Genomic DNA, 18,022 nt, shown 5'->3' with positions numbered 1-18,022 from the left:
TTAACGTTTTTTCCCAAGTCTGTCTGATTTCCTGCAAATAACATATTATTTTTCCTATGCATGAATAAAATTCCATTGTGCATATATATCACATTTTCTTGATTCCTTCATCTATTGTAGGAGTTCTGGGCTCTTTCCGTAACTTAGCTATGGTGAACAGTGTAAGTGTCTTCACTATATCCTGACTTCTGATGTTCTTGATATATGGCCAAGAATGGTATCTCTGGGTAATAGGATAGTTCTATTGTTTCATTTTTGAGGAATCACCAAACTGCCTTCCATAGAGGTTATACTAGTGTACATTAACATCAGAAGTGTAATAGGTTTTGCTTTTCTTTACATCCCTGCCAGCTTTTGTTGTTATTCATAATTTTGATTATGGCCATTCTTACTGGTGTGAGATGGGAGGTCAATGTTTATTTGTTTTTAAAATTTTTTGTTTGGTTGGTTGGCTGGTGTTTGTTTTGTGCTGATCCTAGGGCTTGAACCCCTGTGCAAAGTCCCTAAAATTTTTGCTCAAAGCTAGTGCTCTAGCACTTAAACTGCAACTCCACTTCTGGCTTTTTGGTGGTTAGTTGGAGATTTTTCCTCTGAAGATGTCTCTGTTTAGCTTCTTTGTCCATTTATTAATTGGATTATTGATTCTTGGCAGTTTCGTTTCTTGTATGTTCTGTGTATTACGCCTTTGTCAGGTATATAGATGTTAAAGATCTTCTTCCACTCAGTAGGTTGCCTTTTTTTTTTTAATTTTTTTATTGTAAAGATACTATACAGAGGGTTACAGTTACATGAGTGGGGTAATGAGTACACTTCCTCTTGAACATTGTTACCCCCTCCATTGTTTTCCCCCTACCATCCCCTCCCTCCCTCCCTTCCCCAAGGTTCTTTTTTTTTTTTTTTGATTGTGATTAAGTGATTACTTAATTTCCGGAAATTCACAGTATTGTGGAATAATGATGCTCATTTAAAGTCACAAGTTCATTCTAACTTTCCTGGAGCAAATTGTCTATCACAGTCTGTAATATATAACGGTGCTCATATGTTATATACCATATATGTGATCAGCAGCATGGGGATATTTGGTAGTGGTTCAACCAGATGAGTGGGAGTTCTTTGTTTCTTAAGTCCTGTTAGTTTTGTCATATCACCTAACATTTTGGATTTATCATCCACTTATCAGGGAGACCGTGTACTGTTTGTCTCTTCGTTCTTGGCTTACCTCGCTCAACATGATTCCTTCTAGCTCCATCCATTTCCCTGCAAATGCCATTATTTTGTCATTTCTAATGGCTGCATAATATTCCATTGTGTATAGATACCACAATTTTTGGATCCATTCATCTGTGGTGGGGCATCTAGGTTGTTTCCATATCCTAGCTATTGTGAACAGTGCTGCAATAAACATGGAGGTGCACGTGTCCTTGTATATTGGTTCCTGTTGTTCAGGGTAAATGCCTAGAAGTGGTATGACTGGGTTGTAAGGGAGGTCAATCTTTAGCTTTCTAAGGACCCTCCAGACTGCTTTCCAAAGTGGTTGTATGAGTGTACATTCCCACCAACAGTGTAATAGCGTTCCTCGTTCTCCACATCCCCTCCAGCATTTGTCGTTGGCTGATTTGTGGATGTGGGACATTCTGACTGGGGTAAGGTGGTATCTCAGGGTTGTCTTTATTTGCATTTCCTTCACCACCAGGGATGATGAACATTTCCTCATGTGTTTCTTTGCCATTTTTATTTCTTCATTTGAGAAGTCCCTCTTTAGTTCCCTTGCCCATTTAGTAATTGGTTTGTTAGGTTTGGGAGGGATTAGTTTCTTGAGTTCCCTGTATATACAGGATGTTAACCCCTTGTCTGATATATTGCTGGTAAATATTTTTTCCCAATTAGTTGGTTGTCTTTCTAGCTTGGTTGCGATAGCTTTATCTGTGCAGAAGCTTTTTATTTTAAGGTAGTCCCATTTGTCGAGTCTCTCTCCAATTTGTTGTGACCCTGGGACTCTGTTCAGGAAGTTCCTTCCTGTGCCTATTAGTTCAAGTGTCTCTCCTACTCTGTCCTGCAGTAGTTTCAGAGATTCAGGTTTAATGTTAAGGTCTTTAATCCATTTTGAGTTGATGTTGGTACATGGTGATAGGCTGAGGTCCACTTTTAGTTTTCTGCATGTGGCTGCCCAGTTTTCCCAGCACCAGCGGTTGAAGAGGCTGTGTTTCTTCCATTGTATGTCTTTGGCTCCTTTGTCGAATATCAGCTGGTTGTAGGCCTGTGGATTTATTTCTGGATCTTCTATTCTGTTCCATTGGTCTTCGGGTCTGTTTTTGTGCCAGTACCATGCTGTCTTTGTTATTATAGCTCTGTAGTAGAGTTTGAAGTTCGGCATGGATAGCCCTCCCATATTGTCTTTATCCCCTAGAATTGTTTTGGCTATTCTAGGTCTTTTGTTGTTCCATATGAATTTTTGGACTGTTTTCTGTATTTCAGTGATGTACTTCATTGGGATTTTAATAGGAATTGCATTGAATTTGTATATTAGTTTTGGAAGTATTACCATCTTTACTATATTAAGTCGGCGTATCCAGGAGCATGGGAGGTCTTTCCATTTCCTAGTGTCTTCTGCAATTTCTTTCTTTAACTTTTTATAGTTCTCATTAAATAGTTCTTTTACATCTTTGGTTAGGTTAATTCCTAAATATTTTATTTTTGGGGAGGTTATTGTGAATGGGGTTGCTCCCTTTATTTCCCTCTCTTCCTGTACATTATCAGTGTATAGGAAGGCAACTGATTTTTGTGGGTTTATTTTGTATCCTGCTATTTTGCCAAAGTGATTTATGATTTCTAAGAGTTTGGGAGTGGAGTTTTTGGGATCGTGGAGGTATAGTATCATGTCGTCTGCAAAAAGGGATAGTTTAACTTCTTCTTTCCCTATGCGGATCCCTTTAATGTCTTTTTCTTGCCTTATTGCCCTGGCTAAGGGTTCTAGGACTATATTGAAGAGGAGTGAAGACAGTGGGCATCCTTGCCTTGTTCCTGATTTTAGGAGAATTGGTTGTAGCTTTTCCCCATTAAGTATAATATTGGCTATTGGTCTGTCATAAGTGGCTTTTATTGTTTTTAGAAATGTTCCTTCTATTCCTATTTTCTCCAGAGCTTTTAGCATGAATGAATGTTGAATTTTGTCAAAGGCCTTTTCTGCATCTGTAGCGATAATCATGTGATTCTTGACCTTGGCTCTGTTGATATGTTGGATTACATTTATTGACTTACGTATGTTAAACCATCCCTGTGTCTCTGGGATGAAGCCTACCTGGTCATAGTGAATTATTTTTTTAATGTGTTTCTGGATTCTGTTAGCTAGAATCTTGTTAAGGATCTTTGCATCTGTGTTCATCAAGGAGATTGGCCTGTAATTCTCTTTTTTGGTTGGGTCTTTGCCTGGTTTGGGGATGAGTGTGATATTGGCTTCGTAGAATGAGTTTGGGATAGCTCCTTCCTTCTCTGTTTCTCTGAAGAGCTTGAGGAGTATGGGTATTAGTTCTTGTTTAAAGGTCTTATAGAATTCTGCTGTGAATCCATCTGGTCCTGGGCTTTTATTTGTTGGAAGACTTTTGATAGCTTCCTGTATCTCATTATAGGATATTGGCTTATTTAATTGATTAACTTCTTCTTTGCTCAGTTTGGGCAACTTGTATTTCTCTAAAAATGCATCCATTTCTGCCCGATTTTCTTCCTTTAGAGAGTATAGCTTTTGAAAGTAGTCTGTTAGAATTGTTTGGATACCTTGGGTACGTGTTGTGATGTTTCCTGTGGCATCCCTAATCCTATTAATATGGGTTTCCTCTCTTCTTTTTTTAATTAATCTAGCCAATGGGCCATCAATTTTGTTTATTTTTTCAAAGAACCAGCTTTTTGTTTGGTTTATTTTGGTTATGGTTTTCTGATTTTCTAATTGGTTAATCTCTGCTTTTAATTTGGTTATCTGGCTTCGTCTAGTAACTTTAGGTCCCATTTTTTCTTGTTTTTCCAGCTGTTTTAATTGCAACATGAGATTATTTACTTGGTCTGTCTCCATTCTCTTGATGTGGGCACTGAGGGCAATAAATTTGCCCCTCAGGACTGCTTTTGCTGTGTCCCACAAGTTTCTTTGTGAGGTGTTTTCATTTTCATTGAGTTGTAGGAAATGCTTTATTTCTTCTCTGGTCTCTTCTGTTATCCAGGCATTGTTAAGGAGTGTGCTGTTCAATTTCCATGTATTAGAGAAATTTCTGTGGTATGCTTTGTTATTGAGTGCTAGCTTGATTCCACTGTGGTCAGATAGGATACAGGGGATTATGTCGATCCCTTTGTATTTGCTTAAGTTCCTTGCATGAACTATGATATGGTTTATTTTGGAGAAAGTTCCGTGAGCTGCTGAGAAGAATGTGTACTGTGTTTTAGGGTGAAATACTCGGTAGATGTCAGTTAATAGTAAGTTGCCTTTTTAGTTTAGTAACAGTGTCCCACCCTGTGCAGAAAATTTGTAATTTGTTGCAATACTATTTGTCCTTTCTCTCTCCAATTTGCAGAGTGCCTGGAAGTTTATTCAGAAAGTTCCTGCCTATACCAATAAGTTCTCATACTCCTTTCTGCAGTAGTTTCAGGTCTTACATTGAGGTCTTTGATCCATTTTGGGTGGTGAGAGGTGAAAATGGATCTATTTTGAGTCTTCCACAAATGGATGTTAAATTTCCAATTTTCCCAATTTTGTTAAAAGATGCAATTTTTTTTCCAACATATATTTTTTGGCTTCTTTGTCAAATAACTCTTAAATTTATGGGCTTATTTCTGAATCTTCTAGCTATTTCATTGGTCTTCAAATGTATATTTTACACACAGCTTTTTATTGGTTGAGATGGAATCCTCCAAATGTTTTGCTTTACCTGGCCTCAAACCGTGACCCTCAGAATCTTTGTCTCCTGAGTAGGAAATTTTAGTGGAAATATTTAGTGGAAATGTTAAGGCATGAAACACTGTGTATCTGTGTTGAGAAATTATTTTCTATAGAGACTTCTAGAGTAATTGCTTTTTAAAATACAGATTATCAGAATTAAATAATGCTGTTTTAAATCCTTACATTTTCCCACTAGTAGTTCTGAAATCAGGGAGGGAACTTTTGGATATTATCTAAATTTCACTTTATAATTCATTTTTTAATATATATTTTTTATTGTAAAGATACTATACCAAAGGGGTTACAGTTACATAAGTAAGGTGATGAGTATATTTCCTATGGAGCATTGTTACCAGCTCCTTTGTTTTTCTCCTACCATCCCTTACCTCCTCACCTCCCTAACTTCTCCCTCCATTTCCTCCTGCCAGAAGCTGGAAAGTTTGTTTTTAAATAGCATCTCATTGGTACAATGAGTCTACCTGTATCCTTATTTCAGCATTTTGTTATTTCTCTTCCCTTCCTCAAATTAGAAAAATGTATATACAAGATGCAGTGTACTAGAATCAAATACAGTGAAAACAGGGGTTATACCATGGGGGAAGAAGAAAACAAAAAAAATCACACAGTACATTATAAGTACAATAAAAGCAACAGCAACAAATATAAAACCTTTTGTGTCCCTATCTTGGGGTTCATTTTACTTAGCATCATCTTATATGGTCATATGTACATAGTTTTTGGCCTTTTCTGCTTGTCCTAGGCATATACTAGTTATTACAAATAGGGGAAACCATGGGACCTGTTTCTTTGGGGGGCTCACTTCACTTAATATAATTTTTTCTTTTTTCTATTTTTTTTTGGGGGGTCCGGTTGTGGGACCTAACTCTGGGCCTGGGTGCTGTCCCTCAGCTCTTCAGCTCAAGGCTAGCGCTCTACCACTTGAGCCACAGCGCCATTTCCGGCTTTTTTCTTTTTGCTTATGTGGTGCTGAGAGGAATCGAATCCAGGGCCTCAGGCATGCAAGGCAAGCGCTCTACCACTGAGCCAACTTCCCAGCCCCTAATATAATTTTTTCTAAGTCTTTCCATTTCCTAACAAATATGGCAGTATCATTCTTTGTGATGGAGGCATAGAATTCCATTGTGTATATATGCCACATTTTCTTGTTCCATTCATCTACTGAGGGGCATCTTGGGTTGGTCCCATATCTTAGCTATGGTGAATAATGCTGCAATGAACATAGTTGTGCTGGTAGCTTTGTATAGCCTTGTTTGTGATCGTTTGGGTAAATACCTAAAGGTGGGATTGCTGGGACATAGGGGAGGTCTATGTGTAGTCTTTTGAGGAACCTCTACAGTGCTTTTCAAAGTGGTTGAACAAGTTTACACTCCCAGCAACAATGCAGTAGGGTTCCCTTTTGGCCACATCCCCTCCAGCATCTGTTGTTACTAGATTGTTTGATTATTGCCATTCTAACTTGGGTAGGTGGAATCTCAATGTTGTTTTGATTTGAGCATTTCTTCATGTGTCTATAGTCCATTCTTATGTCCTCTTCAGAGAAGTCTCTTTAGCCCATTATTAATTGGGCGATGGTATCTTTGAGGAGTTGTGGGGGATTTAATTTTTTGGGTTCTAAGTATATTTTAGATATGAGACCTCGTCCATTGTATGGCTAGTGAAGCTCTTCTCCCAATCCATGGGCTTTCTATTGATCTTGCTAGCTATATCCTTTGCCATGCAGAAGCGCTGCAATTTCATGCAATCCCATTTGTCCAACCTTTCTTTGATTTGTTGTTTCTAGGTCTCTATTAAGAAAATTTCAGTCTGTGTCAAGGAGCCCTAGAGCTTCTCCTATTCCTTCCTGTAATATTTTCAGGGTATCTGCCTTGACTTCAAGGTCTTTGATCCATTTGGAGTTGATTCTGGTGCAGGGTGATATATAAGGATCTACCTTTAGTTTTAGTTTTCTACAGGTGTTTAACCAACTTTGCCAGCACCATTTACTGAAGAGCCCGTCTTTCTTCCTTTTTTTTTTTTAAGCTCCCTTATCAAAGATTAGGTGACTCTAGGTCTGTGGGTTCATTTCTGGGTTTTCAGTCCTATTCCATGGGTCCTCAGATCTGTCCTTGTGCCAGTTCCAAGCTGTTTTAATTACTATGTCTTTGTACTAGAGTTTGAAATTTGTATTGATATACCTCCAGCACAGTTCTTTTTGCTAAGAATTGTTTTTGCTATTCAGGGTCTTTTGTTGTTCCATATGAATTTTTGGGTTGCTTCTTCTATTTCATTGAAGAATGAGGTTGGAATATTGATAGGTATCGCATTGAATTTGTAGATAGCCTTTGGCAGTATTGCCATTTTCATGATGTTAATCTTCCCAATCCGTGAGTATGGGAGGTTTTTCCACTTGCTTAGTTCTGCTTTAATTTCCTTTGTCTGGTTTTTACAGTTTTCATCATAGAGGTCCTTCACTTCTTTAGTTAACTCCTAGGTATTTTATTTTTTTGTGAGGCTATTACAAAAGGAGTTGCTTTCCTGATTCCAGCTGCACTTTTCCTATTGTTGGCATACTGAAAAGCCACTGATATTTGTGGGTTAATTTTATACTCTGCTACTTTGCCAAAATTTCAGATCAGCTCACATAACTTGGGTGTGGAGTCCATGGGGTGCTTTAAATACAAGACGATGTCATCTGAAGAGGGAGAGTTTCATTTCATCTTTCCTTATTTGCATCCCCGTTATGTTTGCATCTTGTCTTACTGCTCTAACTAGGCATTCTAATACTAAATTGAAGAGAAGTGGAGAGAGTGGACATCCCTGTCTTGTTCCTGATTTAGAGGAAATGGCTTTAGCTTTTCTCCATTGAGAATAGTGCTGGCTGTAGGTTTGTCATATGCAGCTTTTATTATGTTGAGGAATGTTCCATGGATTCCTAGTTTCTCCAGAGCTTTCATCATAAAAGGGGTGTTGGATTTTTTTCAAATGCTTTTTCTGCATCTATTGAGATAATCATGTTGTTCTTATCCTTGCTCTTGTTGATATGATGAATTATATTGATTGATTTGTGTATATAGAACCCGCTTTGCATCCCTGAGTTGAATCCTGATTAATCATGATGTATGATTTTTTTTAATGAGTTGTTGAAGTTGATTGGCCAAAATTTTGTTGAGAAGTTTTGTGTTGATGTTCATCAAAGGAATGGATCTATAATTCTCTTTCTTTGATGAGTCCTTGCCTGGTTTTGGGATGAGGTTTATGATGGCTTCATAGAATAAATTTGGTTTCTTTGATGAGTCCCTGCCTGGTTTTGGGATGAGGTTTATGATGGCTCCATAGAATAAATTTGGTAGTGAACTTTCCCTTTCAATTTCATTGAAGAGTTGGAGGAGTATTGATGTGAGTTCTGTCTTGAAGGCCTTGTAGAATTCAGCTGTAAATCCATCTGGTCCTGGGCATTTCTTGGGTGGGAGGTCTCTTATTGCTATTTCTATTTCTATGCTTGATATGGGTCTGTTAAGTTGGTTTAAATCATCTTAGTTTAGTTTGGAGATGTCAATATTTGCTAGAAATTCATCCATATTTTCCAGATTATCAAATTTATTAGCATAAAGGTTTGATAACTATTCCCTTTTAATGTTCTGCATCTTGGTTGTTTTTGTGGTGGTGTTTCCATTCTCATCTCTGAATTTGGATGTGTTGTCTTCTTTTTCTGGTAAGATTTGTAAGATTGTGTCAATTTTGTTAATCTTTCTGAAGAACCAACTCTTTGTTTTGTTCATTCTTTCTATGTTTTTTTTTTACTCTTAATTACTTTAATTCTGATTTAATTTTAATCATTTCTTTCCATTTACTGGATTGGGGCTTAGCTTGTTGCTCTTTTTTAAGGAGCTTCCGATGCCTCCTTAAATTGTTGGTTTCAGATCTCTCCGATTTGTTCAAATAGGAACTCAGCTATAAACTTGCCTCTGAGTACTGTCTTTGCTCTGTCCCAGAGGAGCTGGTAATTTTCATTCTTGTAAATATCTTGAACATTTGAATTTACTTTTTAATCTCTTAAATGACCCACTGGTGGTTCAGCAGTGTTTTTCAGCCTCCATATGTTACAGGATTTTCTTTAGTGGCTTTTGGTGTTGAATTCTAATTTTATTACCTTATGGTCTGAGAGAATGTGGGGCATAATTTCAATGTTTCTGAAATTGGACAAATTTGCTTTGTGACCTAAAATGTGGTCTGTTTTGGAGAATGTTCTGTGTGCTGCTGAAAAGAATGTGTATTCTGATGCTGCTGGGTAAAATATTTGATAGCTGTCTGTTAAGTCTAGTTGATCTATGCAGTTGTTTTTTAAATACGAGGTTTCTCTGTTGAGTTTTTGCCAGGCTGATATAGCCAGGAGGGATAGTGGTTTGTTAAAGTCTCCAACAATTAATGTCTTTGGATCTATGTGAGATTTTAGGGAAAGTAGTATTTCTTGAATAAATTTGTGTGCTCCCTAATTTTGTGAATAGATATTTAGAATTGTAATATCCTCCTGAAATAGAGATCCCTTAATTAGTATGTAATGACCTTCTTTATCTCTTCTTGCTAATTTTAATTTGAACTCTATTTGATCTGATATTAGTATTGTAACTCCCACCTGTTTATGAGGGCTGTTTGCTTGGTAGATTTTGTTCTGTTTTGTTTTTTGGGTCTGGTTGTGGGGCCTGAAGTCTGGGCCTGGGCACTGTCCCTAGGCTCTTCAGCTCAAGGCTAGTGCTCCACCAGTTGAGCCACAGCACCACTTCCGGCTTTTTTCTTTTTGCTTATGTGGTGCTGAGGAATCGAACCCAGGGCCTCTTGCATGCACGGCAAGCGCTCTACCACTGAGCCACCTTCCCAGCCCTGCTTGGTAGATTTTATTCCAGCCTTTTACTTTCAGAATATGCTTTTGTGGGCAAAGTGTGTCTTTTGAAGGCAGCAGATAGAAGGATCTTGCTTTTTGATCCAAGTAGACAATCTGTGTCACTTAATTGGAGAGTTAAGTCCCTTAATATTGAGAGTTAGGACTGAGATGTGGTTGGTAGTTCCTGTCATGTTATCCATCTCCTTGGGATATTCCAACTGCATTTTCCTATGATACTTGGAGTCTCTGTATGGGGCTGTTTCTTGGCCTTCATTGTGGTCTTGTTGGTTTTCTATGTGTAGGACATCTTTAAGTATCTTTTGTGGGGCTGGTTTGGTGGAACTATATTCTTGCAATTTTTGTTTGCTGTGGAAAGTTTTTATTTGACCTTCCATTATGAAGGAGAGTTTAGCTGGCTACTGTATTATTGATTGATAGTTGTTTGTCTTTGGGATGTGGTATACATCATTGCAGGCTCTTCTTGCTTTCATTGTCTCTGCTGAGAAATCTGAAGTTCTCTGATTGGTTTCCCTTTCAGTTTTAAGGATCCTTTCCTTGGTCTCAATTGATCCTGTGCAGATTACAATGTGACAATGTTCTGTCTTGTCTATTTGGGTTTCTAAAGGCTTCTAGTATCTGAATGGGTCTATCTTTTTGCATGTTTGGGAAATTCTCTGCTAGGATCCTGTTAAATAAATCCTAGACCTTTCACTTCTGTTTCTAGGCCCTCCTCTATACCCATTAGGCTTAATGTAGGCCTTCTGATGGTGTCTTCTAAAATGTTGGATAGATCTATCATATTTCTTGGATTTGTCTTGAATACTTCTTTCCCTATAATGTCTAGGCTGTGTTCAATCCCAGAGATCCATGAATGCCTATATTAATCTTTGTTCATTCTCATCCCACTCACATAATTCCTCTATTAATCTTTCATTAGCCTCCTCATACTCATGAAATTCCTGTATTAATCTTTGGTTAGCCTCATCACACTCACACATTTCTCTATCATGCTGACAGAGTCCTTTGCAGGCTTTCAATCTTTTCATTCAGCATGTTTACCAGTAGTGTTTGTAGAGCAGTTTGGGAACTCTTCTCTGGATCGTTCATTAACTGCTGTGTTGTCTGATTATCATGAGTAGGAGTTGAGATACCTGGACTTGCCTTTTTTTTTCCTCCAGCTTTTTCTGCCCATTTGAGTATGAAAGCAAAACCAATTCTCACTAGGACACTATTTAAGGCAAGCATCAACCAGAGCTCTGTATTTGCACAGATTGTTTGACATATTCAAAATGTGTACATGTATAATCTAGTTCAACAGATACAATGTAGTTCAACAATAAGGAACTAGGATTAATGGACTAAGAAAATCAAAGAAGGAGTCAGCAGACCAGAAATTAATGAGTTTAGGAAGAATTTTGAGGAGAAAATAAGATTATAGGAATGTTGGGAGGGAAAGGGAGAGAGGGAATATAACCAAGACCTAAATTCAGAGAGAGGCAAAGGATAGAAGGAAAGGAGAAGAGAGGTAAAGAAAAATGAAAAATAGAAAAATGTAAAAATGAAACACTTAAAAATTATGTAAGTATAAAGAAATAATACTATAGTTAAAGGACTGAAGGCTTAGAGTTTGGGAACTGAGTAGTAGATATGTGAATTAAGTATTCACACAATGAAGGGTAAGGTCTAATGATCGGAGACAAGTATGTATCTAGGGATGAAAAGAATAGCATTTAAGTAAAAAAAAAAACAAAAAGGACCAAAAGGGACAAGAGTAAAAAGAGAATTTAAAAAAAAACCTAAAATAAGAATGATGAAAAAATAGAAAACAATTAATTTTTTAAAAAATAGAAAAAGGAGTTCCTTGATTTGGGGGCAGGGGAGGGGGCGGGAAGGATACAGGCCGATAATTGTGTCTCCCTTGTGTCCATAACCATTCCCTTGGTGGAGTCTTTCATTTGCTTGTGGTTTGATTGGTTTCGTAAATCAGTTTGAGCAGGCAGAAAGGAGCTCTGCCCTACTAGGGACTTTTTTTTTTTTTTTTTTTTTTTTGTCGGTCGTAGGGACTTTTTGACCCTCTTCCCAGACTAGTGCAGTGGGAGGGTGATCTGCTTTGAATTACACCAAAGAGGGAGATGGCTGTTTCCTCTAGCTTGGAGTGACTGTGATGGGGCTAAGTTGTGGGTAGGAGGCTTGTCATCAGTCTGTAGCTTTTCCCTGAGGAGCTAGCTCCCAAGACACTCAGACAGCCCAGCCTGGAGCCATTCTCTGGATTTATGTGTATTGAGTTTCAATTGTTTTTCTTTTACCCTCCTTCAGCTAGGTCTGCAGTTTGTGCTACAGTGGGGTGGGGCAGTCTCTGTCTCTGTTTACCCAGTGAAGAAAGTCATTCCTCCATGGGTGGACCATTCCTCTTCCTGGGAAGGGCAACTTTCCCCTGGGTGGAGCTGAGCCCTGAAGGTCAGGATTCTTTGACCTGTTGAATGACTTCTGTTGTCTTCTTCCAAGATCTGAATTATGGGCTAGCTGCTCATAACTGCTAGCTACTCATGGCCTGGTCTTTGTTGGTATCAAAGATGGAGTTCTTCTTTGGTGGTGGGGGAGGGGCTACCTTCCCACTGCTGCTTCCTGAGAAGGATTGAGGATGTCTTATGGGGTATACATTCCTTTCCCTTGGTTTCCGGGCCATCCATGGTCTGTAACTGTCTGTGGTCAGCAGGATGAAGATTTCTGCTTCTTGTCAGTTCTTGCTGGTGGTGAGTAGAAACTGCTTGCTCACTGTCTCTGGTGCCTTTGTCCCAGGTTCTCTCTGTTGATATGGCAGCAAACACCAGCAGGTGCTCGAATCTGTCTCCTTAACCATGCTGCCTGAATTTTTCCTCTGGCCAAACTCTCTGTACTATGATGGCAAACTTAGTGTGACTCTCTAGCCTTGGACTTTTCACTGGAAAACTAAAACTGATTTCTATGCGAGATCATATTTAGCCCCCAGCTTCTCCTCCGCCATCTTCCTCAGGACTTCCTATTCTCTAGTTCTTGATACTGAAACTAAAAAAAAAAATCAAAAGATGGAATTGTATAATTTTTATTGGTTGTTTTACCTGTTACCCTTATTTCTTACATATCTTCAAGTTAAGTTTTTATTTTAAAATCATCTAATACTATCATTTGCGCTTAGAATCAGAATGGAAATTCTTCTAGTGTTTTGTTTAAGTTATAAAGTATTAACTCTATCTTCAGTGTAGTTTCATCTAGGTCTTAGAAGAATAGTATAACATGACCAGGAAGATACTCAATGAAAATTTAATTCATTAAATGATTTATTAAACATACTTTTATAGTACAGATTTGATATTTTATTATGTTAAAACAACTTTTTTTTGGTCAGTAGTGGGGCCTGAACTCTGGGTCTGGGCGCTGTCCCTCAGCTCTTCAACTCAAGGCTAGCACTCTACCACTTGAGTCACAGTACCACTTCCGGCTTTTTCTGCTTATATGGTGCTGAGGAATCGAACCCAGGTCCTCATGCATGCAAGGCAAGCACTCTACCACTGAGCCACCTTCCCAGCCCTAAAACAACTTTATAAACTGACAGAATAAAACATTTTCTTAAATTGGCTTTTAATGTTTGCTAATCTATATATTTATGTGAAGTTACTAGGATAACATCAAAGTTAAGTTTTGAGTTGTTAGCACAAGAAAGTATTTAATGGTATTCTAAAGAAATTGTCATTAAGGACTTTTAAGTTCTTAAAATACCAACATGTTGGAGTCTTTCATTTTCTTTTTTCTTTCAGATTCCACACCAAATCATCCATCACAGACAACACCAACCCAAAAGAAAACTCCTAATTCATCTCGACAGAAAGATAAAGTTAATAAGAGAAATGAGCGTGGTGAAACTCCTTTACACATGGCAGCTATTCGAGGAGATGTGAAACAAGTCAAAGAATTAATAAGTTTAGGAGCAAATGTGAATGTGAAAGACTTCGCAGGTGAGACTGGTCATTTGAATGCAGTGTTCAGGAAGTAAAATGGAAGCAGATCCTTGTTATAGTTCAATCTACACTTCTTTTACCTTTTCCTGAAATAAAAATCTTGTTTTTTGTTTTTTGTCAGTTATGGGGCTTGAACTCTGGACCTGAGTGCTGTCCCTGAGCTCTTCAGCTCAAGGCAAGTGCTCTACCACTTGAGCTACAGTTCCACTTCCAATAAAAAATTTTAAAAATACATTTTATTCAAAAATTGTGGAGTATATATGTATAACTCTGATCTTTGCTACATTTCCATGCCAGTAATTAGGTCTTTAATATAATCCATGGTTTTTTCTTTTGCCTTCTCTGAGTGAACTCAGGTCTTCATGCATGATAGGCAGATGCTGCACTACCACTTGAACCATTTGACCAACCCCTTATTGCATTATATTTTTGCTCTTGCTTTGTGCTCAGGCTAACCTAGACTATAGTCCTCCTGTTTATACTTCCATGAATCATCGAAATGACAATTGTGCAATATCACAGCCAAGTATAATACATTCTCTGTCACTTAGGATGGCAGATATACACTACCATACCTAAGCATTGATTGTTTGTGTTGGAATCTCACAAAGTTTTTGTCATTGGCTACCCTCAAAATGTGATCCTTCAGTTTCTACCTTCCAAGTATTTACTCTTATTTACAGGCGGGGCCACCACAACAGACTGTATCTTATTGTTTCAGTGGAAATATTCTCTTCTCTAATTAGTTTATAGTCTAGGTAATTTTGAATATATAATGTTTAAAGTAGTTAATGCTTTCTGTGTGCGTATGTATGTGTATATGCACGTGTGCATGTGTATGAATTCTTGTACCAGTCCTGTGGCTAGAGCTCAGGGTCTAAGTGCTTGCTGTCCTTGAGCTTTTTGTTGGTTAACTAGAGATAAGAGTCTCATAGACTTTCATGCCCAGGCTGGCTTTGTTATCTTAGGATAACATCTTGAGATCCCAGCCTCCTGAATAACAACAGGCTGGAGTCCTGGCTCAAGTGTTACAAAATGCCTGCCAGGGAAGTGTGCGTGCGCGCGTGCGCGCGTGCGCGCGCGTGTGTGTGTGTGTGTGTGTTTTCATAGAAACACCTCTTAAATTTGACATACTTCACTATTCATCCCTTGCCCTCAGAATTTTTCTTTTTCACTGAACTATTCCTAACAGCTTGGAAGTTAACCTTTCAGTTTATTTTTATTTTTGTTATCATGTATGAGCATCAACAATATTACATATATATAATGTGTGTGTATATATGCACATGTAATCCATCTATAATAATATGGTTCTGCAACTCAGTTAAAAAGAAAGGCAAATATTTCTGTCAGTTTACTTCATTTTGAATAACTGGATATTTTATAACATACCTTTATAAGCACTGCTATAGTTAATATCTCCATTGAAACATGTTTATATGTATATATAGGAGGATGTCAATTAAATAGAAATGTGTATATTAAGGAATACTCATTTTAAATTATTTTTGAAATAATGGCAAATTGCTCACCTAAAAATCCTTTATACAACTAGTGTATGAAGTCTGTGGGCATCTATTATCAATAGCTTTTTTGCCATGGCTTTTTTTGTACCACATATGATTTAGACTTGTATATCACAGTTGGTATGTACATGGATAGCATGTGTCTTGAATGAGTGCCCATTACTGATATACTGAATTAATACTTTAAACTTTAGGTTGGACACCACTCCATGAAGCTTGCAATGTTGGATATTATGATGTTGCTAAGATACTTATAGCAGCTGGAGCAGATGTTAACACACAAGGGTTAGATGATGATACTCCACTCCATGATTCTGCTAGCAGTGGTCACAGAGATGTAAGTCATTTCCTTATAAATGTCTATAATTTTCCTTTTTTTTCTATTTTCTAGCAGCTAATTTGTATTGAGATTTAGCACTATCTTTTTTTATATAAAATAATCAATTTAGGTTGGTAATTGAATAAGCAGTCTAGCAGAAGTTTTGTCAAATAACTAGATACAGGCGTTTGATGCATATTTTACTAACAGTAAAAATTTTACACTGCTGTGCCACCTATTTTTTTTATGGTGTTCTATTTTAGCTGAGATAAAAATAAAATTTAGAGAAAACACAGGTGAGTTAAATTCTGATCTGGACAATTTATTATTGGATCTTGAAGTTACATATGTCATTATATAATAGGTCATGCCTACCTGAAGGGTATATTGGGACAGTAAAGAAGACCCTGTACAAGTACATTATGAAGTGTATATGTTACAGAAATGTCCGAGATGAAAGATCAAGATGCTGCTTGTTTTTGTTTTATTCCAAATATACCTAAATATTTTAGGTATATAAACTATTCTAGTTTACATTTTTTTTTAATCTTTTAGTATAGTAAAAGAAGTTCAAATGCTGAATGAAGAAAAATATATCCTATAAATACTCTTTTTTCTTAAACTACGTGTGTGTGTATGTGTGCGTGTGTGTGTGTGTGTGTATGTGTGTGTGTGTGTGTGTGTGTGTGTGCATGTGTGTGAGCACACTAATCCTGGGACTTGTACTCAGGGCCTGGGCACTGTCCCTGAGCTCTTGTGGTCAGGTTTAATACTCTACCATGTGAGCCACAGTTCCACTTCTGGCCTTTTGGTATTCAATTAGAAATAGGATTCTCACAGACTTTCCTGCCCAGGCTGGCTTTCAACCATGATCCTTAGATCTCAATGTCCTGAGAGCTAGAATTAGCTCTCAGTGGCATAAGCCACTGGCACTGTAACTTAAACTAGTTGTGATGACCTTAGATCATTCTTTCCTTAACTCCCTTAATAATTTGTATATACCTTTATGATAGCAGTTATTGTTTATGATAGCACTTTATTGCTCACTTGTGTAAGGTTTTCTGCACCAGATTTTTAGTAATATTTATATAGGCCTTTGCTGTTGCTCTCTGTTACTTATGCTAGAACTGTTTGTTATATAAGATATGCTGAGTAATTGGCATATATACAAATGTGGGTGGATGGACTACGAATTAGCAAGATGCATAGATAGAAGCATACCAAGGTTAGATAGAAGTCAAAGGAATATTACAAAGCCACCTTAGAACATATCAGGTGTATTGTCCTATACTCTTGAGTCTTTCAGATGAAGATTATTTATTTCTCTGAGTACATGTTTCTAAATATTCACAGAGGTGCAACATATTTCCAAATTGATATTCAAGCTCATGTACTTACAGGAACTGAAACACTTTTTATTTTCTCTTCAGGAGGAGAATAGTGTGCTATTTTCAAAAGCTTTTCTTCTGTGGCCCAACATATGTAGGCTAGTAGGAGTCACAAATCAAGAGCTATTAGCCAGGCTCTGGTAGTTCAAGTTTATAATCCTAGGTACTAAGGAGGTTGAGATTTGAGGATCAAGGTTCAAAGCCAGCCCAGGTAGCAAAGTCCTGTTAACCAGCAAAAGGCTAGAGGTGGAGGTGTGGCTAAAGTGATAGAGCCCCCCCTTGAGCAAAAAAAGCTCAGGGAGAGAACCTAGTTTAAGCTCCAATACTGACATACACACATGCACGCATGCAAGCACACACACACACACACACACACACATGCACACAAAGGGGATTTTGTTTTTGTGGTCCTGGGATTTGAACTGATGTCTTTGATGATAATGGATGAGCCATGCCTCCTCAACTGTTTTTCACTAAATTTTTTTTATGATATGGTTTTGCTTTCCATGCATGCATGTCTGAGCTGCCTACTTATAAGTTTACATTTGTCACTGGGATTCACAGGTGCTCCCTACCTTATCCAGATTCTATAGAAACAGAATCTTTAAGACTTAGCTACTTCGGCATCTTTTTCCTTCCAGTCTCAGCTTTCTGTGTAGCTTTTTTTTTGGTCAGCTGTAGGGCTTGAACTCAGGGCTTGGGTGCTATCTCTCAGCTCTTCATCTCAAGGCAAGCGCTCTTCAAGTTTTCTAGTGCTTTATTGGAGATAAGAGTCTCACAGACTTTCCTGCCTGGGCTGGCTTTGAACCATGATCCTCAGATCTCAGCCTCCTGAGTAGCTAGGATTACAGGCGTGAGCTACCAGTGCCCGGCTTCCATGTAGCTTTTGAAGACAAATGTGTACTACTGTGCTCAGTAGGGATCTTGTGAACTTTTCTGTATAGGCTGTCATTGAACCGCACTTTTCCTACTCAGCCTCCCATGTAGAATTACA

The 18,022-nt window shown here is 37.9% G+C and overlaps 1 protein-coding gene across 8 annotated transcripts in view; it reads left to right on the top strand.

The window, feature by feature from the left end:
- Ankrd12 (ankyrin repeat domain 12) overlaps positions 1-18,022 on the top strand; it is a 138,793-nt gene that overhangs the window by 45,555 nt on the left and 75,216 nt on the right. For all 8 annotated transcript variants that reach the window (XR_011373525.1, XM_070029653.1, XM_070029654.1 and 5 more), the window contains 2 exons: positions 13,595-13,792; positions 15,516-15,658. Coding sequence is in view for 7 of the 8 variants with exons in the window: in XM_070029653.1 (XP_069885754.1) it covers positions 13,595-13,792; positions 15,516-15,658 (341 nt within the window). In the remaining variant the exon portion in view is untranslated. The remainder of the gene's footprint in view (positions 1-13,594; positions 13,793-15,515; positions 15,659-18,022) is intronic.

Source organism: Dipodomys merriami, unplaced genomic scaffold (assembly GCF_024711535.1).
Source record: "Dipodomys merriami isolate MVZ:Mamm:240054 unplaced genomic scaffold, mDipMer1.0.p SCAF_2, whole genome shotgun sequence".
NCBI lineage: Eukaryota > Metazoa > Chordata > Mammalia > Rodentia > Heteromyidae > Dipodomys > Dipodomys merriami.
Note: the sequence above shows the minus strand (reverse complement) of the source record. Positions and strands in the feature narration are given on the sequence as shown.